General features: G+C 63.4%; 1 protein-coding gene across 1 annotated transcript; it reads left to right on the top strand.

Moving 5' to 3' along the window:
* Positions 1 to 775: 775 nt before the first annotated feature.
* On the top strand, positions 776 to 24,044 carry BCAR1 (BCAR1 scaffold protein, Cas family member). The gene is made up of 7 exons (XM_067530151.1): positions 776 to 993; positions 14,805 to 15,461; positions 17,765 to 17,923; positions 18,544 to 18,660; positions 19,189 to 20,319; positions 21,721 to 21,810; positions 22,598 to 24,044. Exons 1-7 carry the CDS (start codon positions 982 to 984, stop codon positions 23,111 to 23,113), a joined length of 2,682 nt encoding a protein of 893 aa, XP_067386252.1. The 5' UTR covers positions 776 to 981; the 3' UTR covers positions 23,114 to 24,044.
* The last annotated feature ends 1,778 nt before the right edge of the window (positions 24,045 to 25,822 follow it).

Raw genomic sequence — 25,822 nt, 5'->3', positions numbered from 1 at the left:
CTGTCACACACACCGTCTCTCTCTTGCACACCCTCCCCAGCCCCATCACACACACACGTCCCTGTCACATACACCACACCTCCCCTGTCTCTCTCTCTCTCTCTCACTCTCACACACAGCCCATCACACACACGCACACCCTGTCCCTGTTACTCACATGCACACAGCTGGTCACACTACACACACATACCTCCCCTGTCACTCACTCTCATACACAGCACAGGCCATTACACACGCACCCTGCCCCTGTCACACACACGCACCCTGCCCCATCACACCCCCCCCTCACTCTCACAGCCCGTCACATGCACTCTGTCCCTGTCACTCACTCACACACATCCCTCCCCCTCACTCTCTCTCACATCCCGTCACACACATGCACACCCTGCCCGTCACTCACACAAACATACAGCCCGTCACAGACACTGCCCTGTCACTCACACACACACACACACTGCCCGTCACAGACACTGCCCATCACTCACACACAGACACACTGCCCGTCACTCACTCACACACACACACTGCCCCTGTCACTCACACACACACTGCCCGTCACTCACTCACTCACTCACTCACTCACACACACTCTGCCCGTCACACACACTGCCCCTGTTACACACACAATGCCCGTCACTCACTCACACACACACACACACACACTCGCTCGCTCGCTCGCTCCCCCCACCCCCCGCTGCGGGCAGGCTCGGCACCGCCCCCTGCTGTCCCTGCCGCGGCGGCGGGAGGAGGGCGGTGCCGGGGGCGGGCTGTTCGCGGCCAGCCTGGGGTGGGCGCTGGGCGGCCAGTCGGCCGGGGGAGCGCTGGGGTGCGGAGCTGCCGAGCCGGGCCGGGCCGGGCCGAACCGAGCCCGCGGGACAATGTGCTGACGGGGCCGGAGCGGGCAGCCTGGGCCGATCGCCGGGGTCGCGGCTGTGCAGCCGGGCCGGGCCGGGCCGGGCCGGGCCCCGCCGGCCGGGGAAGATGAACTACCTGGTGAGTGACCGGGCCGGGCCCATCCCCGCGACATCCAGGCGCCACCCCGGGCCAAGCTCCGCAGCGCGCGGGGAATCGTGTCCGGGGCCGCGGGGGCTGGGCCGGGCTGGGGGCGGATTCCCGGCCTGCGGCCCCCCCTGCCGGGCCTGGGAGCCGCTCCCCGCGGCCCGAGGAGACAAAGCGGGGCCCTGGCTCCCGGCGCCGGGAATGCGGCGGCCGCGCCGAGTTTCCTGCTCCCCGCGGGCCGGGCTTTGCCCAGGGGCGCGTCCCCTGCCCGCTGCGAGCCGGGACGGCCCCGGCCGGACCGTGCCCCCTTGACGTGGCGGAGAGCGAGGGGCATCCAGCGCCCGGCCCGGGCCCCGTGCCGCTTCCCCGGGGCCGTCAGGGCGCAGGGCAGGCGCCAGAGCTGCCGCCGTCCGGAGCGGGGGACTCGCCTCCTGGGCACAGCCGGAGCCGGGCTGGGTGTTTCCCGGCCGGGACGGGGGCGCAGCGCGGGTGTCACGGCTGCAGACCGAGTCCGGTTCCTGCGCCCCTGGCTCGGGACCCGGCCCAGCAGCCCAGGCCGGGATGGGGGACGGCGCTTCTGTTATGCGGGGAAGTGGCTTTGTCCTTGGAAGGAGACCTGAGGCTAAACCCCCCGGGGGGGGGGAGTTCCCTTCTCGGGATCCTCCCTGTAATGAGCTTGCTGGGTCTCAGGCCACTCTCTGAAAGGCGGGCGTGGCTGCCCTAGAGCCCACCCGCACTTGTGGCACTCACTCCCTTGGCTGGCAAGAGAGACCGCAGTGGTGAGTGTCTGTCCCCCCAGCGTCAGGGCAGATGCCCTCTGTGGTTACCTGGTGCCTGTATCTGCCTCGTGCCGGCCATACGCCAGGGCCCTCGGTGCTGGGTCCTGTGGCAGCAGGGTGGCAGGTGCATGCCAGCCACCGTGGTGCTGCCCCTGTCATGGGGTTGGGGCGCCTGTGCACTGCCATCCCCTCCCTTGGCTCTGGGTTGACAGCCTGCGTGCCTGTCACAGGAGGAGGGGACCTGGCTGGAGGTTTCAAGGCTGTGACGTGGGTAATTAGCTGGGCTGAGCTGGGAGGCCGAAGGGGATGTTTCCTCCCCAGGCTAAGGGCAAAGCTCTCAACGAGGGTGACAGCCACCATCTTGGCTGACACGCCAGGGCTTGGACTGGCCACCTCCAGAGCAAACTGCATGAGCTGCCACCTGGCTTGTGGCCCATATTCGCCAGTGCCTTCTCCAGCACTTGGTACCTTTGTCTACCCCTGGGGAGGGTCAGTGTTGTCATCCCCACTTTGCAGACTGGGAATCGGGGCTCAGTGGGAGGATGTGACCTGCCCGGAGACTATGCAGAGCATCTGGCTGAGCAGCTGACTTCCAGAGCCCTGCTCTCACTGCTAGCCCGCGCTGCTGCCCTGACTTGGCCCCATCTGGGACGGCGCGAGGCTCTAAGCAGAACGGGGGCATTGCTGGGACGTTCCTGGGTCACCCTTCAGATGCAGGTCCCCCCCTTTTCTCTCTGCCTCCAGGGGAGCCATTGATGCCTTCCTCACCACTGCCAGCATCCTGCACCCTCTGGAGTGCAACTGCACCTCTGGAGTGCAACATCACCCCGTAATCAGCCAGGAGGGGGCGCTGCGAGGCTCTCCCAGCCCCTTCTGCTGCTGGTCCCCGGAGCAAGTGACCCGGCCTAGACCCTCCCTGGGCCACCAGGTTGGCTTCCTTCAGCCTTCCGCTGGTCTCCTTCCTGGCTGGGGAAGTGACCATCCTTGTAGCTCTGCGCGATAAATAGGGTCAAGCCTCAATTCGCTCACGGGTTGTCGGCTCGGGACCACCTCTGTGGTTCTTGCTTGTGCTTGGCTGATGGTCCTGCAGGCTGGCTCAGTCTGGACTGGGTTTATCCAGTGCCCCAGCAGGGGAGAGGGGAAGAAGACCGTGGGGCGAGTGAACCAGGGGCTCAGGGCTGAGCGGGCCGGGGCCTGGAACCAGGCAAGCCGAGTCTGGATGCATTTAGTTGTCCAAAGCGAGCAGCTGGGCAGATTGGCAACCTGGGCTCTGTGCCAGGCAGCGGGGCCAGCGGCCCAAAGCCAGTCAAGGAACGTGCTAGATTTCACCTTCCCAAGGTGAGGTTTGCTGTTCAGGAAGAGGGAGGGAGCTGTTCCTGGGAGGAGGCCGTGGTGCCGTCAGAAGGCCAGCTGGGGGTGAGTAGCTGGCGTAGCTGGTGGTTAGTGTGACAGCGTAAGTGCCCTCCCAGTGCACGTAAGCCGGCTGGCCGGCCCCAGAGCCCGCCGTTAATGATTCACCCACCGATAATCAGCAATCTCCAGGCCTGGCTAATCTGGCTGTGTGAATACAGTACAGGGCTGGGGGAGGAAAGCGACTCCTTTCATGTGAGATTATAGCATAGAGGTGGTGCTGAGCGGGACGCCAGAGCAAAGACCCCTGGTGCAAAAACAAACTGCACTCACCCCCCGTCGCACCGGCATGACGCCCGAGATAACCTTCCACCATGGCTAGCTACCCTGGCATTCAAGCAGCACGCCCCTTGGGGCGGCGCACGGGTCTCTGGCCGGTGCTGGGCCATTCGGGCCGCTTGTGCAAACCCGGGCGATGCTGGATGAGGCCTGGTGGGGGTTGTCCCTCCAGGGGTGGTGGTCAGCACGCTCCTGTGCCGATCGGCGCCTTTGTCGCGCACTAGGGCTGTGCAGGGGGAGTGTGGGGCTAACACCGCCGCTGGTCCCCTTGCTCCGTGGTGCTCAGTTTGACCCCTTCACACTCACATTGGCCCAAGGATCAAAGGAGTATCACCTAGTGAGTGGAAAGGTGGTGTGGGCTGGTGGAGGGGGCAGGAGCCTGGCAGGCTGTCTCTCTGTCTGTCAGTCAGCAGGATATGTACAGCACCCAGCACAGTGAAGCCCCGAGTGCCATCATGGCCATGCTGCACCCAGATAGCGAAGGGGGAATTTGTGGCATGTTGAGATAGTGGCGACCCCCCGAATGGAATCCGTCCCCCTGTCTGGGCAGAGACCATTGACGCCTGCATGAGGGCACGTGTTAGCTGTGAAGAACATAAGACCAGCCAGTCTGGGGCGGACCAATGGCCCATCTAGCCCAGTGTCCTGTCTTCTGACAGTGGCCAGGGCCAGGTGCTTCTGTGGGAGGGAACAGAACAGGGTGATTATCTAGTGGTCCGGCCTCTGTTCCCAGTCCCAGCTTCTGGCAGTCGGAGGCATAGGGACACCCAGGGCCTGGGCTGGGTCCCTGACTATCTTGGCTTTTAGCCAATGCTGAACCCATCCAGCTGCCGGGGGCAGAAGTGGGGCTGTAAAAGCAGGTGGCACACGGAGTAGTTCCAGGAACAGGGTGTGGCGAGCGCGCGGTGCTGTGTATCAGTGGCTTTACCTTTTGCTTTGCTGGGAAAGTGCCACTTCCAGGAACCTAGCTTTCCTGGAGAGGGACCTGCCGTTTGCATGCCCCCAGGGTGCAGCTGCACCAGAGCCTAAAATGACGGGCGTGGGGCCACGAGCAGGTCCTGACTGGAGGCTGAGAGACACCTGCTGGTTGGTTACCCTGCGCAGCTCCCGGCAGGGCTTGCTTCTAAACGTGGGGCAAGGCACTCTTCCCTCGGCTGCTCAGAGAAGGCAGCCCATGTGGGAAGTCTGCACTGGATAGCTGGGGAGAGACAGCTTTGGCAGGGAAGGATGGTGTTGTGGCTGTGGGCCCCAGATCAGGACTTGGGAGATCCAGGTTCAAATCCCTGCTCTGCCACAGGCTGCCTGGATGATCCTGGTCAAGTCACTTAGCCGTGACCCTAAGTTGGGGGGGAAGAGCCATCTAGTGGGGAAGCAGCCATTCCTAACCGAGGGTCCCCACCCGGGGCAGTGGTGTCTGAAGGAAGCCCAGAGCGCCAGGCGGTTGATGTGGCTGTGAGTGTGAGCCCACTCGTGCCAGGCCACCCTCCAGCCATGGGTGATCAGAGAGTGCTCGTGGAAACATTGGCTCTCCCTGTCACTGTGCGCGGAAATCTGCTGCTAGGACGGGGGGTGAAGGGTACCTGGGCAAGGTACACCACCCGGCCAAACTGCAGCTGCAAGGAGCAAGAATCCAGGGGGGTCCCGGAGCAAGAGCCACCTAGGGCCTTCCCCGCCTGGCATGGGATGCTGCCATGTCTGGCTCACCTCCCCTTCCCTGCGTGTGCCTGTGGTGGGCGCTGGGACCCGGCTGCCCAGCCCGCTGGTGCGTTGTGGGGCTGCCCCAAGTCATTCTAGCCTGCAGCGACGGGGCAGGGCAGAACCCGTCTGCGGGAACGGCTCCTTCCGCCGCAGCCAGCGCGCAGAGTGCCGCAGTCGTGTCTGGGCAGGCCAGGTCGCCGGCGGGGGCGGGGAGTGGCGCTCCCATCCGGCCGCCTCCCCACCGTGGCACTCATGGCAGCTGGGCACACCTGGCGCTGGGTGAGCTCTGCCTGCAGTCGCCCCCCGCCGTGGAAGGGCTCTGTGCGGGGGGGCAGGCGGGAACCTGTGCTTGGAGCTATGGGTGGCAGGTGCTTGGACATGGGGGGGCCAGGGGGCCAGTGCATTCAGGAGGCGGGTTTGGTGGATGCCGTGGGGGAAGTGACAATAAATCTGCAGCAGCTGTTGTGCTGGGTTTCCTGCCGCCAGTCAGATGCAGAATGGGCGGGGGGAGAGGGGGATGAGTAGTGAATGCAGTGTTGTGTCTACATGGGGAGCCAGGCCCAGGCGGCTCTGGAACAAGCCATTGGACGGCATCTGCACTTTGGCCTCAGCTGTGCTGCGCCGAGGAGAGGGGGCCCTGGATGGGGCTGGCACGGTTCCTCTGCTGCCGCTGGAAGAGCACGTGGCTCGACTGCTGGAAGTGGCTGCCGTGATCAGCATTGGGGCAGCGGTCTCTGGTAGCCAGAGCGAGCCCCTGAGCCGCATAGCCAGCTCGCAGGCTGCTTGTGGATCCAGCTGCGTGAAACATAGTTGTGTTGCGACGTTGCGTCATGATTGCATGTCGCCAGGCAGGTGTGGGAGGGGGGAGAACTGCTCTCAGCTGCCCCCAGGGAGACACTCAGGGCTTGGAGAACCCTGTGATCAGCCCCAGCATGTCTTTACAGCTGTTGCACCTGGCGAATCAGCGCTGCTGTCTCGTAGCTGGGCTGGGGGATCGCTGTGTGACCGGGGCCGGGCTGGGCCGGAGCCATGCCGGCTACGTGCCGGGTGGCTCCCTGTTAGGTTTCTTTTCGCTGTGGGCCTGGCCTGGCCATCAGCAAGTTGGGTTTCCCCAGAGCTATTCAGCATGTCCTAGATCTGCTCCCTATTCTGGCTGGAGTTGAGTCAGGGGAACCGCTTACATTAGTGTAGACAGGACCTAACCACGGCCCCAGCACGAGGCCAGCCCGGTCACCGGGCTGTGGTTAGATGCCATCGACAGGGTTTGGGTGGCCACCGCGGGCCAGCCAGCCAGGTGGAGCCAGGGCTGAGAGCTCCCAGCAGCAGAGGGGGTCAGAAGCGAGGATTGCTGGTCTCCATTCAGCTCTGCCACTGACTCACCTGTGACCTTGGGCAAATCTCCATGTTTGTGTGTGAGCAGGGTCTTCCCAACGCTCACCTCCCACATGGCTCTGTCCCAGGGCAGGGCGGGGGGTTGCACCTGCTGAGTGTTGCTGCACTGGTGCCAGGATCTCTGAGAATCGGGGTGGATCCCAGAACCGTGCGTCTGGGGAACAGAAAATGGCTTCTTAGCTTCTCCTTTGATTCCTGGGAAAATAATCCTCCCTAGCTCTTGCCCTACGTTAAGCTCAGAGCACTTTGATAAGAGGGTTGGTGTCATCATTTCCATTTTACAGGTGGGGAAATTGAGGCACCGAGCAGGGATGCGACCTGCAGAGTTGGGAATAGAACACAGGTCAGCCCAGTCCAGTGCTCTGATCATTAGGCAACGCTGCCTCCCCCTTCTTGGGTTTCCCCACCCTGCTGTTAGTCTCTGGAAAGCTGGCCCGGATTCCCGGCAGTGGCTACAACTGGAGTCTCCCGTAGTGTGACTTGGGCCCGGCTGTACCCACGGGTGATGCCAGTCGGGTTTGGGTCAGCATCAGACGGCTAGTCTTCCGAACGGTGGCTTTCCGAAGCAGCTTAGCAACAACCCCCTGGAGCACAGCCGCGCCGTGGGCCCAGCTTGATGCAGCAATCCAGCAAAGCTGAGGTCTTGTCCTACCCTGAGCTCCAGCCCCGGTGGGGTGGGTAACTCAAAGAGTAGGTATTCAGCACGCCGGGCCTGTGCCGTGCCAGGGAATTAACACACCTCTGAGTGATAAGGCAGGGGCGGGGCTGCTTTATTGACTGGTCCAATGGCTCTTGCGTCTGTGAGTCCCCCAGGTGCGAATTCTCGTTCCGCCATGTGTGATCGGCTCTGGGCCGGGACCCTCTTTTTGAGAAGTGGCCCCAGCTCTGGGGCTGGCTGATTTATGGGACTGGTGATGAGTTACAGAGCTCCTCCGCACTAGTTCAAGGCTCGAATCCTGCTGGCACTTGCAGGGTGGCCGGGCTGGGTGTCATGAGTGCGTGGGGGCTCAGACTTGATCCTAGTGGGCAGCGGTCCACGTCACCGAAACTGCCATGGTTGACATTAAATTGGCCCCTTGTTTTAAACTGGGGCGTCCATTGGGCATTCAGCCTGTGCTGGGCAGATGCTCAGGTGGCGTGGACGCATCCCGGGTCGTGCTGTCACTTACAAGGGGGTTTCCCGCATGCTGGTTGTACGCTGGCGGCTGGGAGCTTGCCTGGCCGGCCAGCGAGACAAAAAGGAAGAGGTCGTTACGGCCAATCAGCAGCGATCCGGCGGCTAATGTTGCATTATTCACCAATCGCGAGCGGAGGGCAGGCGAGGAGCCGGGCGGCACATGGCAGTGGGCGTGGGGAGTGGTTCTGCCAGGCACACGATGGGCAGCATTGTGTGACCAGGCCTTGGCCAGCTCCCAGCGCCGCGGGGCTTCCATACAAACAGCCGCTCTGTTCTGTGTGAAATGTGCTGTGGGGAGTTTTGACTCTGTTTCTGGCGAGGCGCCCGTCGGCTCGCCCTCCCCCCCCCACCAGCTAGGGCTACCCACCCGAGGGCAGGCGCTAGGTACCTAGGGTGCCAACTGCACGGTGTGACCCTGCCGGCCGGGCCCCAAGCCCCTTCACAAAGCAGTGCAGGAGACGTGACCAGCTGAGGCTGGGAGAGGATCCCCTTCATCACCGACAGCCGGGCTGGATGTGGCAGTGAGCTGTGTTGCCGTGCGATCAGCTGCCCGTGCGAGCTGCTCAGAGCCCAGCCACGCCCTCCCACCTTTGCTGGTCCTGCCGCGGGCTGGGAACACACAGAAGCCATGGCGCGAGTGTTAACGTCGATCCTTGGGGAAACCAAAGCCAGCTGCAGGAATGATAGCTGCTGCTGGCTAAGCGTTGGCTGGGAGCTTCACTCTGCACGTGATCAGCACGGGTGAGCTCCGGCCCAACCCGGCATTGGCGGCGCCAGGGCTGCCCTTCGGGGAGCGCCGGTGGCGTCGTTCCTTGTGGGGCTCCAGCAGCGCTTGTCTCCTGGGGACAGTCTCGGTGCTCATCCCTGGCACAAACGGCCATTGTTGCACGGGGCTGCGTGCTCTGAGGGGCGGGGGGGCGAGGGGCAAGGCTTGGGTCTTGTGCCTGCAAAATACCCTCCATTCATCCCGGGTGGGATTTTTTCCTTTCTAAGGGTCCTGTGAAAAGGTCTGGCATGTGGGGCCTGCCGCACAGCCTGTGGAGAGGCACACGGGCAGGCACACGTGTGCATGCACGCGCACGCCTGCCCGCGCTCTCCTCTGTGCCTGCCTGCATGCACACGTGCGCCCACTGTTCTCTTGGGGGGGGACCGGCACCAAGGCCGGTGTCGCACCAGCATCCTGCACCATGGAGGGCAGCGTGTGGTGTGACCGTGTCTTCCAAGGCAGGTAACCCCGTTGTGAATCGAGTGCCGGCAACCCCAGGGTGAAAGGTGGGCTGCGTGCCAGCGGCCTTTCCAAGTAATTATTTTGCAGGAGCAGAGGCTGCTGGGTTCTGTTCCCACCGCCGCCGCCATGATCCTCTGTGACCTTGGCCAAGTCACTTTCCCATGCCGTGCCTCAGTTTCCCCATCTGTTAGATAGAGGTAATGACACTTCCCCAGGGCTTGAGGCTGGAGTCAGTGCTGGCTGGGTAGTGCTTTGAGATTATTGAGGGGAACTTGCTGGAGAAGGGCAAACTGACTCTGGGAGCATCTCTTCCCTGTCTCCTTCACAGAGCATCGGGGCATCTGGCCAGACACGGATTTCTTTTCCCACAACAGGACGCGCCCAAGACAAGCTGCTGCTGCCGGTAGCCAGTGGCTGGTGGAGCGTCGAGCTCTCTGCCGCTCCCACGAGCTGCAGGGAAGTCAGGATGAGCAAGGGTGGGGGGGGGGTGGTGAGTGGCACGCTCCCAAAATGCCCGGGGAGGGGGCGGGGGCAGACCCAGCAGCGCTGCGTTCCAGCGTGTTCAGACAAGCTTTGTCCTGACCGGATTGTCTTTCCTCTATGTTGAGAGGTGGTTAACACGTGAGCCGCTTTCCCTGCTACTTCTGACTTCTCCTGAATGCAGCGGAGGGTCCCATTGCCTGGCTTTGCGGCTTCGGGCCTCCCTGGCTGCTGGGAACTTTGCAAACTGTCACAGACGGCTGGCACGGGGATCGAAAAGTATTTTGCGCGCCATCCTCCAGCAGCAAAGCCAGCCCCTCTCTGAGGCACTTCTGCTTCAAGGGCCTCTTTTTTTTTTTTTTTTTTTTTTTTTTGCAATGGCTGCAGCAGGTCGGGTCCCTGGTTCTTGAAAACCGGAGCCTAAATAGGACCTGGACTCTGGCAAAACCTGGTCTCGGTTGTAAAGTGCTTCTGGCTTGAAAATCCAGTTAGTGCATGGGTGGGGGACAGGCAGGGCTGTGGTTCCCTTTTGACAGATTCCTTCTTGCTGCTGCTGCTTTCAAGAGCGGTTCGAGCCCAGCAGTTTTCTGAAGACACTGTACTGCCATCACTCGCCATTTTACCGCCAGTCTTTGAGAGGTGGGGGGAAGGGTCGCAAAGCCCCAGCTCCCGGAAGCACGTGATTATGAGGGAATCTCGGCTTGTGTTAAAAAAGACAAGGAACCGGCCAGGCTTTGCAGTTGCAGAGAAGCATTTGAAAACTTGGCTCCGAAATAAGACAAAAGAACCCGGCTTTTGTTTTTGTCTAAAATCTAATGATTTGTACACGTGATTCTGGGATGGGTTCATGAATTTGGTAGGTGATATGGTGACCCCAGGGGATAAGGGCATTTCCATATGGGGACAAACAAGGCGCTTTCCAGGCCGGATGGGCTGTCGAGAGCCGGGATCCCAGACAGCACTGAAAAGGGCAGGGCAGGCTCTAAGGGCTGGGGATGCAGGGTCTCCATCACCGGTGGGAGGATGGCAGTGCAAATGGACGGGAAAGACTCTGCGGGGGAACTGTTTCCTCTGGGAAACCCTCAGGCAGGACACAACGGGACCGAGAGCATGTCCCGCCCTCACCTGCCACAGCCATGCAGTCTGCCCTGGAGTCACTGGGGCTGCAGACACAAGCCAGAGCCTCATGACACTCCAGTGCCCTGAGCCCTGCTCCCTTTCGGCCATCTACCCTACCTTCCCCGCCCACCAGGCTGCCCACCATCCCTGTGGGAACAGCTTTCCGGCTGCCCCTCCTGGCCGGGGGCTTTTATTGCTGACTGGGAAGCATCTGGCGTTTGTATAGCACACCTGCCCACAAGGTTCCCGAGGCACTTTGCCAGCATGAATTAAGACCCTATGCCTGTGCAATCCACCCGCAGTTTATAGACGGGCACAGAGTGAGGCAGCGTCCTGGCCAGGGTCACCCAGCGTTGGCAGCAGAGCCCGGGAGTCCCAGCTACTAGTTCTCTGATCTAACCATTGGACACCGCTGTCTAGCACTCTATGCTGCTGGCCTGTGCACCACGGTCAGCCTTAAAGCATTACTGGGAAAAGCCTTACTCCAAAGGCCTCCCGAACAAAGGGCATGGGACAGGGACCGAGCAGCGGAGGCCCAGCTAGGACCGATCACCCAGGGCTCCAGTTCTGCTCTCAGTCGGCAAGAATGACACCAGAAGTGGGCTCTTGCAACAGGCAAGCCCCCTCCCCCCCTCGTGCCTCAGTTTCCCCACCTGTAGCATGGGGAGGACAATCCTGACCCAGCTGTCTCTTGCTCTGTAAGATCCCTGGGTGCTCGGGTTAATCAGAAAGTCGGTTGTTCCCATTGTCCATCACTTGCTAGGCACGGCCGCCATGGTTGATTGGGGCAGGCGGGAAGATGAAAGCAAAGGGACAGCGAGTGCTAGCGGTGGGGCGGCCAGCACAACCGATGGGGCTTTGCCTCCTGTTTGGGGGTCCCTGGCTGGGAGGGGAGGGTTGAGAGGGCAACGTTGCTAGCGCTCACCACCCTGCCCTCGCCCCTCCTTCCTGTGCCCCATTCCCAGGGCAAGCAGCTGCTTTCTGCCCCCGTCTGAGGGCGCTCCTGGACATTGCTTCCCGGTTCCAGGGGTTTGCACCCTCTCAAAGCCACCGTCTGCCCCCCTCTCTGACTTCTCGTGGCAGTGTACGGTCCAGTGGGCTCACGGGGAGGCGGGGGTTGTCACCCGTGATCATCCTCCAGGGCATGCGGGGTCCTGCCCAGAGGCTGGCTGCCAAACAGACTCTACAGCCAGGAGCTGGCTCCTCTCCCCCTGCACGGCTGGGGCGGCCTAAGTGGGCTCCCCTTGTGTGATACCCCCGGCCTGGATCGCCCCTGAGTTCAGGCCCCTTGTCATCAGCACAAGCGCCCGGGGACCTGCCCAGTGCAGGGGAGGCTCCCAGGGAGCCATCGGTGTCCTAGCCCCGGGAAGGGCAGTGATGGGACGGGGGAGTGGGCACGGTGCCCCAGCCATCCCCAGGACCACTGGCAGTGGGTGTGATTCCCAGCAGCCTGCAGGAGGCTGGCGCGGCCCAGGCAGCCTAGGGCCTGGGGGCACCAAATGGGCTCAGAGCCTCGTGTTCCCCCACCCACCTTGTGTGGGCCGTGCCCAGGCAGTTTGCATGGATGCCAGCCCAAGGGGCAAGGCCGTGGGACTCGGGGCCCGGTTCCCAAGGCTGGGCCCAGTGCCCGTGCCGCGACCCGGACCTTTGACCACTTGCTTTTGCACATTTGATCAACACCCCCTCCCCATGAGGCTGAGGCCCTGACCCGGGCCCTGATGCTAGAAGCCTGTGCTGGGCTCGCTGGCTGGTCTGGAGCCGGGGAATTCTCCCCACGCTGACTCACTGCGCTGGCACTTCCTGTCCGGTGGGGGGGAGCCAGGCACTTGAAATGGAAGCACAGTCTGGGTGGGAGCATGATGGGCAGCCCGGCCCCCTCCCTTCCCGCCGGCGGCTCCGGACAGGATGCAAGCTCTTCCGGGCAGGAAAGGCAGGCAAAAGGCCATATTAGGGAAAGCTCCGGCCCCAGCTTTGTCCTGGCCCACGCCCCTGAGCCATGCCCCCGGCTCCCACTGAAGCCCCGTAATGGCCCGGCCCTGGGGGTTCACATCTTCGCTCGGTGCTGCGCCGCCCTGGGGAGATGCTCAGCGGGGTGGGACCCTGGGTTAGGTGTCACTTCTGATCTCATTCTAGCTCCTAGTGTGATGAGAGCAGGGGGTGGGAGGGCTGGGCTCGTTGTGTTCCTCCCCTTCCCGCTTGGATCCCAGCCCCGGGCAGCGAGGTTTGAAAGAGCAGCAGCTGCGGGGGGCTGGCCAGGAAGCCCAGTGCCGGTCCCGGAGTTTGCTGTCTCGCCGCAGGGTGGGGTGAATCAGCTCCAGCCGTGCACAAGGTGACTGTGCATTGCCGGGTTACATTTGGACGTGTGACCCATGTGTCATGGGCCCGAGGAGCGGGGGGGAGGGTTTGCTGTCGGCGCCCCTGGGCGGGGGAGGGAGCAGGAAATCAGGCAGCTCTCTGTGCCTGGGACCTGAACCAGGACAGTGCCAGCCCTGCCACGGGGGGCAGCCGGGCATCCCCATACTCACTCACCTCCCTCCCCACCCCCCCGGTGCTTCTGCGCCTCTCGCTAAGCCTGCTCTGGATCAGGCCCTGCGCGAGAAACCAGATCTCTTTTCTTCCCTGGCCACGTCTGTCCTATTCAGGGCCTGGGGCTGTCCCAGCTGTGGTCTACAAATTTCCCTTAGGTTCTTAACTGCAAGCTGAGATGGTCACGTCCTCACCTGACTCCAGGAGCTGGGGCTTTAAGGAAATCACAAAGTCCCGGAGATGTGCGGTACCGCCACACAAGCTGGCCTCTCCTTTTGTGGTCTCTCATGATTGTTTTCCCCCATCTCTCTTTGGACCCTCCCTCAGGTTCCCGTCAGCACAAGGACATCCGGTCTGAGCCAGCGTGGCCTGGCTGGGGGGAGGGCGGGAGTGCGCAGAAAGACCTGGAGTAGGGCCCTGGCTTCCAGTCCCCACTCTGCCGTGGACTCCGCGCTTGGCTCCTGTTCCCACCCGTACACACGGGCCAGATTTCCAGAAGCTCCTGCCGTGCCAAAAGCAGACCCTAGACTCTCTTGTGCCTCAGTTTCCCCATTTGCAAAACGTCCCTCCCTTCTACCCATCTTGGGTCAGGCTGTCAGCTATCAGGGCAGGGACCGCCTCTCCAGCTGTCTGGGCCATGCCTGTGCCTTGGCTGAGGTTAGTCCTTTGTCAGCACTGTCATTGGTCCAGCTGACGGGAAGGAAAAACTCAAGAGCGGGCAGGCTAATGATTCGAGTTTATTCCCCCGTGGGTGGAGGCAGCGCCTGCAGCGTGCCAGCCCCTGCCCAACCCCTGCTGGAGACTCGGGCCGTGCCCCAAAGGCTTTGCAGTCCAGGGTGAGATTCCCACGGGGGTGAATCACCGTAGCTGCTTTGTAGCCAATAGGCCGCGTGAACGGGCTCCTCTCTGTTAGAGCTAGCCAGGCTCTCTCTGCTGATTGACGCCAGCTGAGGATTCAGCCCTTGGTGTCAAACTCCCCTGGGGAGAGGGGGCTCCGCGTGGGTGGGGAAGGACCCAACATCTGGGCTGGGAACCAGCTGGCTGAATCCCGTGGACGGGGTTGGAATCTCCACCGTTTTTGTAAGCTGGCAGTGCCCCGGAAAGGGACAGACACGATGGAGGCCGTGCCCGGCTCTCCCGCCCCTCTGCCCCTCCAGCGCCTGCTCGTCGCATCCGGTGGGGATCCAGCAGAGCAGGGCTGTGGGGGGGCAGGTGGATGCCGGTGGGAGATACTGGTGAAGCCCAGCCAGGCGGGGGTCGGCCCTGCAGCCTGAGCATGAGCCCGTCTCTCTCTGGCCGGGGCGCGGCTGGAATGGGGCTGCTGGCAATGGGCTGACCCTGCGGTTCCCTCTGGCCAGCCTGTGTCACCGCACGGAGTCTCTCACTTCTGGGCTGCCAGCCCAGCCCTGTGGGCTCGTGGGTAGCACCAAGGGGACCTTCCGGCTCTCGGGGGGCTGTGGCCGCTTTGCAGGGGTTGGGGTTGGCGGGTCGCTGCTTTGAGAGGGGGCCAGGGAGGGCATCCCACTGTGGAGAGGGGCAGGCGCCTGCCCCATGGCTCTGCAGGTCAAGCCCTGCTCCCTGGGCCCCGTTGTAAAGCAGGGGTGACTCTGGATCAGCCGCTCGGCCCGAGGGTAGGGTGCCCCCCAGCTGCTCTGCTGGCGCCCTGCCCCCCAGCGCCACTGTGCGGCCGGCTCACCCTCCCTTGTCTCCCCCGCAGAACGTGCTGGCCAAGGCGCTGTATGACAACGTGGCCGAGTCCCCAGACGAGCTCTCCTTCCGCAAGGGCGACATCATGACGGTGCTGGAGCGAAACACGCAGGGCCTGGAGGGCTGGTGGCTCTGCTCGCTCCACGGCCGCCAGGGCATCGTGCCTGGCAACCGCCTGAAGATCCTGGTGGGCATGTACGACAAGAAGCAGCAGGCGGGGGCTGGCCAGGGGCAGCCGCCCCCCCAGCCTGCTCTGCCCTCCCACCTGCAGGGAGGCTACGTCCCACCGCACCCTGCCGCCCAGCCCCCGGGGGACAGCGTCTATCTGATCCCGGCCCTGCCCAAGGGGCAGGCAGGCCCTGCACCGGGGGCCCCCTTCCCGTCTCCTCCCACCAAGCAGCAGCTAGGGTACGCCAAGCAGGCGCCACCCCACACCTGCCAGGAGATCTACCAGGTCCCCCCGTCGCTGAGCCAGGCCCCGGACGCATACCAGGGGCCTGTCATCCCCGCCAGCCCCCCGCAGGATATATACCAGGTGCCCCCGACCGCGGGGCTGGGGCAGGACATCTACCAGGTGCCGCCTTCCATGAGCCAGCCCCAGGACATCTATCAGGTGCCACCGTCCTTGGACATGAGGAGCTGGGATGTGCCGAAGCCCCAAGGAAAGGTAGGACGCGGCCCCGGGGGCCCAGCGGTGGGGCAGGAGGCAGAGTGGTCTGGGTAGCGCTCCCAGCGCTGGGGCAGGAGCTGGGGGTGTTTCTATTCCACATCCCCTGGGGGGGCTCCAGGACTGGCTTTGAGCGCTGTGCCCCTCACTGGGGCGTCTGAGCTGCCAGTGCGGGAGGGGCATGTCTGTTGCCCTGTGCCTGGGGTCCAGGCGACACGGGATGGGGGGAGGGGGCCAGAGCAAATGTTGGGCCCCTGCTCTCCCTCGGCCTTGTTTCATGGCCCCTGCAGGTATAAAATAGCTGCAGCGCAGGGCGCTCTGGGCCCCCCCCAGTCTGCCCCCTGTGCCAACGGTGGGGCAGTGCCCGTGTGCCAGCTCCTTGACACTGGGGTCTCCCGGGGGCTCATCTCCACCCCACAGGGCTGCGGTCCCAGTTGGCATCTCTGCTGGGCGCTGCTGCCAGGAGCCAAACATTCTCTTTGCTCACGAGCTCACATGGCTCCCAAGGCCTGCGGGCAGGAAATGCTCGAGCGGGCAGAGTGCTGCGGCATTCCCAGCCTCTACCCGGTGGGCATGAGCCCGGGGAGCTGGGAAACCAAGAAGCAGATCTTCCTTCTCGGGGGGGGGGGGGAAGGGGTTGTCACCGCTCTGTGCCTCAGTTTCCCCCCGTGATTGTGCTGCACCAGGCAGGGTGGTGAAGTGGGACCAGGGAGTCAGATGCCCGGTGGTCCATGGGCTGACAGCAGTGTGCCCTGGGGATTGCCCCCAGCCCAGATCGCCGGGGGCTGGGTGGGTGTTTCACAAGCAGGGAGGAGGGATGGGGGCGTTTATTAGCAGAGGGATCAGGGAGAGGAAGCGCAGATGCCCGCCCAGGCCCTGACTGCCCCTCTTCCCGTGGGGCTGAGCGGCCCATGAACGAGCTGGCTAGGGCATGTGGCACGTTCCCCTTGGTTGGCGCTGCCCCGTACCGCGGCGCAGCTGCTGATGGCCAGGCTCCGCGCCAGGCTGTGGGCACGGGACTCAATCCTGGTGCTGCTGGGTCACCTTGGGCCAGCCCTCCCTCGCCCCTCAGGCTGCTCCACTTCCCCTTTGCAAAGCACCTTGCAACCCACAACTGAGCTGAGGAGAACAGCTGCCCCCCAGGCACCGTGCTGCCTGGCGTCTGCGGGAGCCGCGCCCTGGGCAGTCAAAGGCCTGGGGTTTTCCAGACCCAGTATTCCCACTCTAACTTCTTTCCCCCTCCCTGACCCCCACCGCTGGCGGGAACCTGCAGCCGGGAGCCCTGTCTTGGCCTGGCCTGGGGTGCGCAGACGGTGACCCCAGCCTCGCACACCTGGCGTTAGAGCCGGCCAGGGTGCTCTTCAAAATACTGACCAAAAAAAAAAGAGGGGGGGACCAGATTTTGGGGGAGAATCTTGTCCTGCTTCGTAGGTGCCTGCGTGGAGGGAGCTTGCCGGCCTGTGGGCAGAGCGTGGTCAGCGGGCAGGGCTGGGCCTTGAACCCGGGAGACACCCTGCCCAGGCTCAGAGCTGATGTTCTTACTTGGGCTCTGGCACCTAGGGGCCTAACTCCCCTGGGTCCCACTGCAGCAGTGTGTGCAGGGAAAGGCAGCCCGGGGGTCGCTGCCCCTTTGCCCGCAACCGGCTGCTCCCACCCAGCTGCGCTCCCCCTGGCGTCGGAGCCTCGCTCTCCTCAGGGGAGTTTTCCTCCCACCCTCGGGAAGCCAGGCAGGGCTAGTGCTCCCACTGGCAGATGGGGAAACTGAGGCACAGAGCAACTCTGACTTCCCCAGGGTCAGCCAGGCATGTCTAGGGTCAATTTGGGGCTTGAACCGGTGTCCCCCCAGTCCCAGTTCTCAGCCAAACTGGCGCAGCAGCGTGGGCTCTGCCTGGCTGGCTGCGCTGGCCGCCTGGCAGTGCCTGGGGCCCTGGCATCGCGGCTCCCTGGCGAGCTGGGGCAGGGTGGGGAGGGAGAAGGGTTGAGGAGTCAGGCTTAGCTGCAGAACGCCCGTCCCCGGCAGCCGAGCGAACGGGCGCTGCCTGGCACACCGGGGGAGGAGCCTGTCGGTCCCTAGCTGGGGATTGGGGGCACTTACCCACCCAGGTGGGTGCTGCTGGCTGCAGATCCTGAGGTTTTCTCTTCTCTGCCCCCTGCCACCGTCCGCCCAGGCCGGGGAAGATGCTGGGAGCCAAGGGCTCACACAGGGAAGAGCTGGCCGGGCTGGGAGGGTGCTCGGCGCTGCACGGTTACAGGCTGTGCCGCGTGGCGGTGCCCTGCCCACCTAGCCCCGTGCTCTCTTCCAGGTGGTGGTGCCCACCCGGGTGGGGCAGGTCTACATCTACGACTGTCCCAAAGGCGAGCCGGATGAGTATGACATCCCCCGGCACCTGCTCTCCGGGACCCAGGAGATCTACGACGTGCCCACCGTCCGGGGTGTGCTCGCCAGCCAGTACAGCCAGGAGGTGAGGACCTGCACAGGCGGGTGGGCCAGGGGGCCTGGGTTTGTAGCTTCCAAGACCCCATGTGGTCTGGCTGGGCTGGCTACCTCTTCTCTCCGTCCCCCTCAGGTGCTCTCCGGCTTTGTCCCTCTGGGTTGGGGACGGCACGTCCTCAGAGGCACCCTGGCTCTTTCCTTCTTGCTGGTCAGGGCAGGGTCTCTCTTCTCCTGCCTCTGGTCCCAGGGGCAGAGTCTCCAGCGCAAGAATGAGGGGCACTTGATGATGCTGAAAAGGGGGCAGGTGCCGCACTGACGCCAGGAGATGCTCACTCATGCGGCCTGTCATTAGCCTGTGGAACTGCCTGCCACATGAAATTTCTGGGGCCTAGATCCGGAGTTAGTGCTAGTGAAGGTGGAAGGGATACTAACCGTCCAGGCTCCCAGGAGGAGAGTGTTGTGGGGGATGAATTCCCCCCCCCTCCCCCGGCTCTCTATTGTGGGGCTCAGGCACCTTCCCCCACAGCAGTGGGTCAGACAGGCTCCTGGGCTGGGGGCCATGGGGTTGGGCTATCCCGAGGGATCGGGGGATGTGCCTGGGCACACGCTAGCCGCGGGAACCGATGCCGGTGCTTGCTGCCCCCCCAGGTGTACGACACCCCCCCCATGGCGGTGAAGGGCCCCACGGGCAGGGAGCCTGGCCAGGAGATCTACGATGTACCGCCCAGCGTGGAGAAGGGCCTGCCGCTCCAGACACCCCAAACCGTGAGTGGCGCCGGGGGTGGAGGGATCCAGCACCCGCAGGCCTGAGCTCCTGCTATGCCGAGGCTCTGGGGCACAAGCCAGCCCCGTCCCAGGCCAGGCTTTGCGGCAGGGTGGCGCCACGTGGGATTTCCTCCAGCCGGCCCTGGAAGCTGGGGGGAGGGGAGAGCCCCCAGGCAGGGTCTGCGCGGCGTTGGCCGGTTCACCCGGTGCCACGGGCAAGCTGGGGCCGGCACCTAGAGCCCCTCTCCAGTAGGGGGAAGGGCTGGCACTCGCAGGGGGCATGGGGTCTCTGGAGCAGGGGGTTCAGTGGGAGTGGGCAGCAGGGACTGCGGGGCTGGTCCCTGCGTTGCCAGCCCCCAGCCTTCGAGAAGCACCAGGCAGGCCCTGCAGCCACGAGGGTGGCTTGAAAACCACAAATATTGGGCACTTTTCTCCCCCCGGTGCCTCGTCTCAGCATCTGCTGCGGCAGCGGGGAGGGGCGCGGGTAGGACTGGGCCGGGCGCCGATAGCTGCCGTCTTCCCACGCAGGTGTATGACATCCCCCCGTCCGTGAGCAAGGACATCCCCGACGGCCCAGCCCGAGAGGAGACCTACGACGTGCCCCCGGCTTTCGCCAAGCCGAAGGTGCTGGACCCACCCCGGCCCCCGGCAGAGCCGGCCCTGCCCGAGGATGTGTACGATGTGCCGCCGGCCGCCGGGAAGGTTGCTCCCGAGGCCGCCCTCTCGCAGGAGATCTACGACGTGCCGCCCGGCCTGCGGACGCTGGCGGGGCCGGGCCAGGAGGTGTATGACGTGCCCCGGGAGCTGCACGCCGGCGGGCAGCCCTCCCTGGACGCCGAGGGCGAGTACATCTACGACGTGCCGCCGCAAGTGGACCGGGAGGCCAAGCGGCTCTCTGCCTCCAGCACAGGCAGTGCCCGCAGCAACCTGTCCTCCTCCTCCCTGGAGGTGGGGCCGGGCAAGGAGGCGGGCGCAGCGCCCAAGGAGCTGGGCTTGGACCTGGACGTGGCCATGGAGGTGCTGGCCAAGCTCCAGCACCATGTCAGTGGCTCCGTCTCCTACCTCATGTCCTTCATCAGCACCGGCTGGCGCAGCCCGGAGCAGATGGAGCTCCACGCGCCCGGCCTGCGGGCCGCCGCCGAGGGTGTCAAGGGGGCGCTGCGGGACCTGCTGGAGTTTGCCCGCGGGGCCGTGGGCAACGCGGCTCAGGCCTCTGACCGTGCCTTGCACGCCAAGCTCAGCAAGCAGCTGCAGAAGATGGAGGACGTGTACCAGGCCCTGCTGCGGCACAGCCAGGCGCTGGACGGCTGCGGCTGGGCCCCCAGTGCCCTAGCGGCCGGCAAGCCGGGCTGCGTCGATGACCTGGACCGCCTGGTGATGTACTCACGGGGCGTCCCCGATGATACCAAGCAGCTGGCGTCCTTCCTGCACGGCAACGCCTCCCTGCTCTTCCGACGGGCCAAGCCGCCGGCGGACGGCCCAGATGGCGGCCCACTCCTCGCCCCCCACCCGCCGCCGGCGCCCACCGACAAGGCCAGCAGCATCCAGTCACGGCCCCTGCCCTCTCCGCCCAAGTTCCTGGCCCAGGAGTCGCCCGACGGGCAGTACGAGAACAGCGAGAGCGGCTGGATGGAGGACTACGACTACGTGCACTTGCAGGTGGGCCAAGGGCAGGGAGGAGGCGGGGGCACCCCAGAGCCGGGCGGGGGGCAGGGCTCACTGGGGGGGGTTGCCTCAGCCCCTTCCAGGCAGACAGCATCCCCAGGCCCCCTTCCCCCCGACAGGAGGTCTCTCTCTGCTTCTCCCTCCAGCGCTGACCCCGCAGGTCCCTGCCCCAGGCACTGAGCTGGTGCCCCCAGGGTGGGCTGTGTTGAAACTGTCCTGGGCCCTCGGTGCCCTTCCTGCAGTGCTCAGCTCTGCACCCTGGCTCTGCACCCACAGGGACCTCCCAGCACTTCTGCTCCCACGATGCCAGGCCTGGCACCATGGGGCTGGGCTCCGCAGCTCCCTCTGCTGCAGACGTGCCGGGCAGAGGCCTCAGCCGACACCACCTCCCAGCACCAAACCCCAGGCCAGGCCAGGGCACCTGCCTCACCCAGCCCTGCCACCCACGCCCTCTCTCTAGCTCCAGCTGTGGTTCTCCAAGCGGAGCCACTCGTTCCTGTTCCTGGGGGCAGGGAGCAGCCCCCCTGGCCAGCCTGGTGTGGCTGCCCCAGAGCAGGGAGCCTGGTGGGGGGTGGGCATCAATCTCCAGCCCAGTTTCTTCTGGTCATTTCTCTTGCCTGTCGCTGGGCTCTCCCCTCCCCCCACTTGGGGGGCCTGCATGGTCCTGGGGGAGCCCTCTCCGTGTGTCCTGGGACTAGCCCAGGACGGCTGGGTGCCCACGCTCTGGCTGTATCCCCCCGCAACGCAGTCCCTGCCTGGCCCTAGCCGAGCTTGTTCTCAGTCCCTGCTACTTGGGTCCTGCCTCCCTCCTGCCAGCCAGCGTGTCAGCTGGGACCCGTGGGCATCTCTGCCAGCCTGGGTGGGAGCCAGACCAGCCAGCCTTCTCCAGCTATGGGCCTGCAACGCCACCGCATGGCTGTCCACAGGACTGCGCCCCGGGTGCCAGCACTAAAGCCATCTGTGCCTGTTGCACATCCCTGGGTGCAGGGCTGGGCCCCCCTCCATCGCCCAGGCCTCAGTGTGGGGCTGGGCACACTGGTCCCGCCCATCGCAGGCTCTGCTCCAAGCAGGATGAGCACTGTGGGTTCCCAGGGGGACGGTGGCTGTGAGTGGCCCCATCTCAGGAGCCGTTGGTGCCACCCTGGGGCTCGCGCCAGGCGGGCTGGGCTCCTTCTCCCACCAGCCCCTGCCAGCTCTGGATGCCTCCCAGAAGGAGAGCTGCAGGGGGAGGAGCTGGCCGGGGCTAGGAACCTGGGGCATGGAGCAGTCTTCCAGTCCGAGGGCTCCCCAGTGCCCCATTCATCCCTGCGCCCCTGGTCTCTGCCCCTGACACGGGCCCGGACGAAGGGAAGCCCCCCGTGGCCATTAATCACCCCCCTGCCTCTCTTCTTCCAGGGCAAGGAGGAGTTTGAGAAAACCCAGAAGGAGCTGCTGGAAAAAGGCAACATCATCCGGCAGGGCAAGGGACAGCTGGAGCCGCAGCAGGTACCGGGGCCAGCCCCTGGGGGGGACTACCACCTCCAGGCACCCTGATGGCTGCATCCTGCCACCCTGCTCCGGGCAGAGCTCTGCTGGGGGCCCAGCTTGCAGTTGCCTGGGCAAGGGTTGGCTAGTGACGGAGGAAGCTGGGACGCGCCCCCTACGGTGGACGAGCTGCCTCCTGGATGGCCGTCCCCTAGCAGGGCATGGCTCTTTGCCCAGTCCCAACACACGCCCGGCACAGCCCTCGCGTCAGCCAGACCCCGGCCCACCTGCCCCTCCTATCTCCCGGACCAGGTCCTCTGGCTTCTGGGGAAATCCTGAAGGCTGGGCTGCCAAAGGGGCCCATTCCTAATCCAAGGGACTGGTCATACAAAGAAGGAATGACAGTGGGGTCCGGGCTCCAGGGGAGCACCGAGTACACACAGCAATTCCCCCTTGGCCCCACATAATGCCATGGATGATGCGAGAGGCAGATGAGATGCCGGCGCCCTCCTGTGGCCAGGCCAGCCCTGCAGGGTCCATGTCAACAGGCTCCGGTGCCCTCCCCCACGGCCGGGCTTTTATCTGGGTCTCCCTGACCCCCTTTCCCTCGCTGTGTGGGGCCAGGGCTCTGAACATGCTTGGTTCCAGTGGGGCGTCTGTCCATGCTGCAGCCGTGCAGTGCGCAGAGAGGTTAATTCCCCTGCTGGAGGCCCAGCCTGCCAGCCCCGCAGTGGGTCCCTGCCCCAATCACCAAGCCCTGCAGCGGGCCCGTGCCCGGGTGCTAACGTGCGCTCCTGTCTCCCCGCAGCTGAAACAGTTTGAGCGGCTGGAGCAGGAGGTCACACGCCCCATCGACAATGACCTCTCCAACTGGACACCGCCCCAGCACTATGCCCAGGTGCGGGGCAGCACGGCCCTGTGCCCCTCCGACCGCCAGCTGCTCCTCTTCTACCTGGAGCAGTGCGAGGCCAACCTCACCGCGCTCACCAATGCCGTGGACGCCTTCTTTACCGCCGTGAGCACCAACCAGCCGCCCAAGATCTTCGTGGCTCACAGCAAGGTCGTCATCCTCAGTGCCCACAAGCTGGTGTTCATCGGGGACACGCTGTCGCGCCAGGCCCGGGCACAGGACGTGCGTCACAAGGTCAGCCACCACAGCAACCTGCTGTGTGACATGCTCAAAGAGATCGTGGCAACCACCAAGACAGCTGCCCTCCACTACCCGTCACCCTCCGCCGCCAAGGACATGGTGGAGCGGGTCAGAGACCTGGCTAGCAGCACGCAGCAATTCAGGATGGTCCTGGGTCAGCTCGCGGCCATGTGACGACCTGGCCGTCACGCACCCACGCCCGGAACTAGTCCGAGAGATCGGTCTGTCTGTCTATCAACGATTCCCTCTACGGACGCGCCGCGGAGCACGCCAGCCAGAGACGAATGTAAATGGGCTTGTAAATATCCAGAGAGACTCCCGTGGGGGTCCGACGAAACAAGGAACACACTGGGCTTGCCTTCGCCCATCCCCTTTCCCAACTTGTTGACAAAGGACAGTGTAGTTTTTAGGCCGCACTGGCAATTCATTAAGGGCGTTTAAATGTGAACAGCCCGGAGAGCCAGGACAGAGGCAGTGGCCTTCGGGGGGGGGGGGGGGAAAGAGGGGGCCTAGGCGCCCCGGAATGAAGCCAGGGAGGCAAATCATTGTTCATGATGGATTCGGAGAGCATTAGGCTAATGGGCGATATTTAAAAGGCTAACTAGAATTTGAATCAGAGCAATGCAACTCCAGCGCACGAGCCATTGAAGGCAATTAGGGGCGAGTCTGTGATTTCCACTGACTTTGGGGCCTGATCTAATTAATGAGCGCACTCTGCTAATTGAAAGCAGTTTAATTGTGCAGAACGAATTAATCCAATCGTATCTGGGTGGAGATGAAAAGGAAACTGACAGACTCCAATGGGGGAAAGTCAAATTGTAAGAAGGTGTGTCTGTGTGTCCATGGCCTGGCCTGACAGCGCCGTCTGTCTGGCTGACAGCCCCCAGGGCCAGTGGGACAGATGCAGGGAGGTGTGCCTCGCCATGGCATTTCACGTTTGGGTTTTGCTCAGATCAGCTGTAGCGGAAATGCAAAACGAAATTGGTGCCTTGAAATTTGTGGAGCTTCTGCAGGTTCCCAGAGCTATGGAGTAACTCACAGCCTGTGTATGGACACTCATTGCCATGGAGCATGCTCACATGGCAGCATAAAGATTTGCCTAGAAGCCCTCTGCCTTGTGGTTGCGTTTGTGGGGCGCTGGCATCTGAGCATGGGATGCCGCCCAGGAGAGAGGGGATTCCACGTTCCCACGGCAAATGGAGACATGAGAACTCCTCTTCCCCCGGTGGGAGTTCCTAAGGGCTGGGCTTTAATCAGAAGGCTCCCAAAGTGCCTGGGTGGTGATCATTTCGGTGCCCTCTGTGATCCCTTGCTGCTTGCCAGCTAAGCAGTGTGGGGCCGGGTCGCCATATGACTGGCAGATCCTCAGTGGTGTTGGGTCCCTAGGGGCTGCCCGTCCCCTGGAGTCAGTACTGAGCCCTGCTGGGTCACCTCATGAGATGCAACACAGAGGCGCTGAGTAATGGAACCACTGAAGCTCCCGTTACACCCAGGAAGAGGCAGGTGGGAGCCCCAGTCCTGGCCAGATTCCTCTTGGATGACTGCATTCCCCTCGCCTGGCCGATCAGCCCACTGAGGTACAGCGTTCCTGTGCGCCAGTAAACAGCTGCCAGGCTCCACTCCAGAGGTGGCTGCATGTTGCTAGCGGGGGAGCCGGTTGCCATGTAGAGCTTGCCAAGTGTTTTGTGGTCGTTTGGGGTAAAAGACACTGTAAAGGTGGGTGTTACCGTTCTTCTCCATTGCTAACTACTGTGCCCGCAGCACTCAGCTTGGGCATCTCATTACAGTTTGCCCAGCTCCCAGCACTCCCCTCTTCTCTGGAGCCTCAGCCAGTTCTTCCCTGAGACACACTGTAGCTTAACGAAGAGATGGTCATGGAGTGACTTGATCACAGTCTATAAAAACCTCCATGGGGAGCAAACTGGGCTCTTCAGTCCAGCCAGGGAAGGTCTAACATGCTCCAGTGGCTGGGAGTTGAAGCGAGACAAATTCAGACCGGAAATAAGGTGTCTGTTTTTAACAGTGAGCGATTAGCCCTTGGAACCATTCATGAGGGGCCATGGGGCATTCTCAGTTGCTGACTGGTTTTGAATCGCGGTTGGCTGTTTTGCTAACAGATCTGCTCCAGGAATGATGCTGGCCATTTTCTTAGGATCGCTCTTAATAAACCCTGTGGCCTAGGGGATAGCGCACTCGCCTGGGCTGCCGGAGACATTCCTGCCTCTGTCCCTGGCCTGCTGCATGACCTTTGGCAAGTTACTTCCCCCTGTCTCTTCCTCAGTTTCTCCAGCTGTAAAAGGGGGAGGAGATTGGCCTCCTGTGGATGGGGCTGTGAGCTCGGGTGAGGGTAAGCACTCTGGAAGAGCGGGCAATCGTTACTAACGTGACAATTACTTTTAACAGTAAGGTTTAGTGTAGGGTCGGCACCATCATGTTGCACGGTGGGGCTGTGATCCTGAGCGGGTCTCCAGCCACTACCCCAATACAGAGCTGTCATACTAACGATCTTGGCCGCTAGAGAGACCCAGTCCCTTCCCCAGCAGCTCCTCCAGCCCTGCTCGCTGTGGGGACGGTGTAAACCCCACGGAGGCAGCAGACTCAATCATCTGTCTTGGCCCACATGTGTCTAACAGACGGGGGCAGGCTGTTTGCAACATCCCCCACCCCAAAAAGTTGTTTGAAAATGAAAAAAAAATGTTCGTTGAAAATTTTCTACCATTTGTTTGCAGGGGGAGGGGGGAGATTCTGTTGAAAGGCTGAATTTGCGGGAAACATTTGCCCAGCTGGCAGCCCCCAGCCTCCCTGCAGGGGGAACAGGGGCAGCAAGTGCCTTCCCTTCCACAGAAACCCCCCCAAAGGAGCTGGGTCCCAGAGTCCCAAAAC

Source organism: Emydura macquarii, unplaced genomic scaffold, assembly GCF_026122565.2.
Source record: "Emydura macquarii macquarii isolate MOO-44397 ecotype Brisbane River unplaced genomic scaffold, CSIRO-AGI_Emac_v2 contig_3042, whole genome shotgun sequence".
Classification (NCBI taxonomy): domain Eukaryota; kingdom Metazoa; phylum Chordata; order Testudines; family Chelidae; genus Emydura; species Emydura macquarii.
This window is presented reverse-complemented; position numbering and strand designations above follow the sequence as displayed.

Bases quoted from the DNA above. Each gene is read 5' to 3' on its own strand.
- BCAR1 (XM_067530151.1), top strand. The intron at 18,661-19,188 runs GTGAGTGGCGCC...CTTCCCACGCAG, and splicing joins CGCTCCAGACACCCCAAACC to GTGTATGACATCCCCCCGTC. The intron at 21,811-22,597 runs GTACCGGGGCCA...GTCTCCCCGCAG, and splicing joins GACAGCTGGAGCCGCAGCAG to CTGAAACAGTTTGAGCGGCT.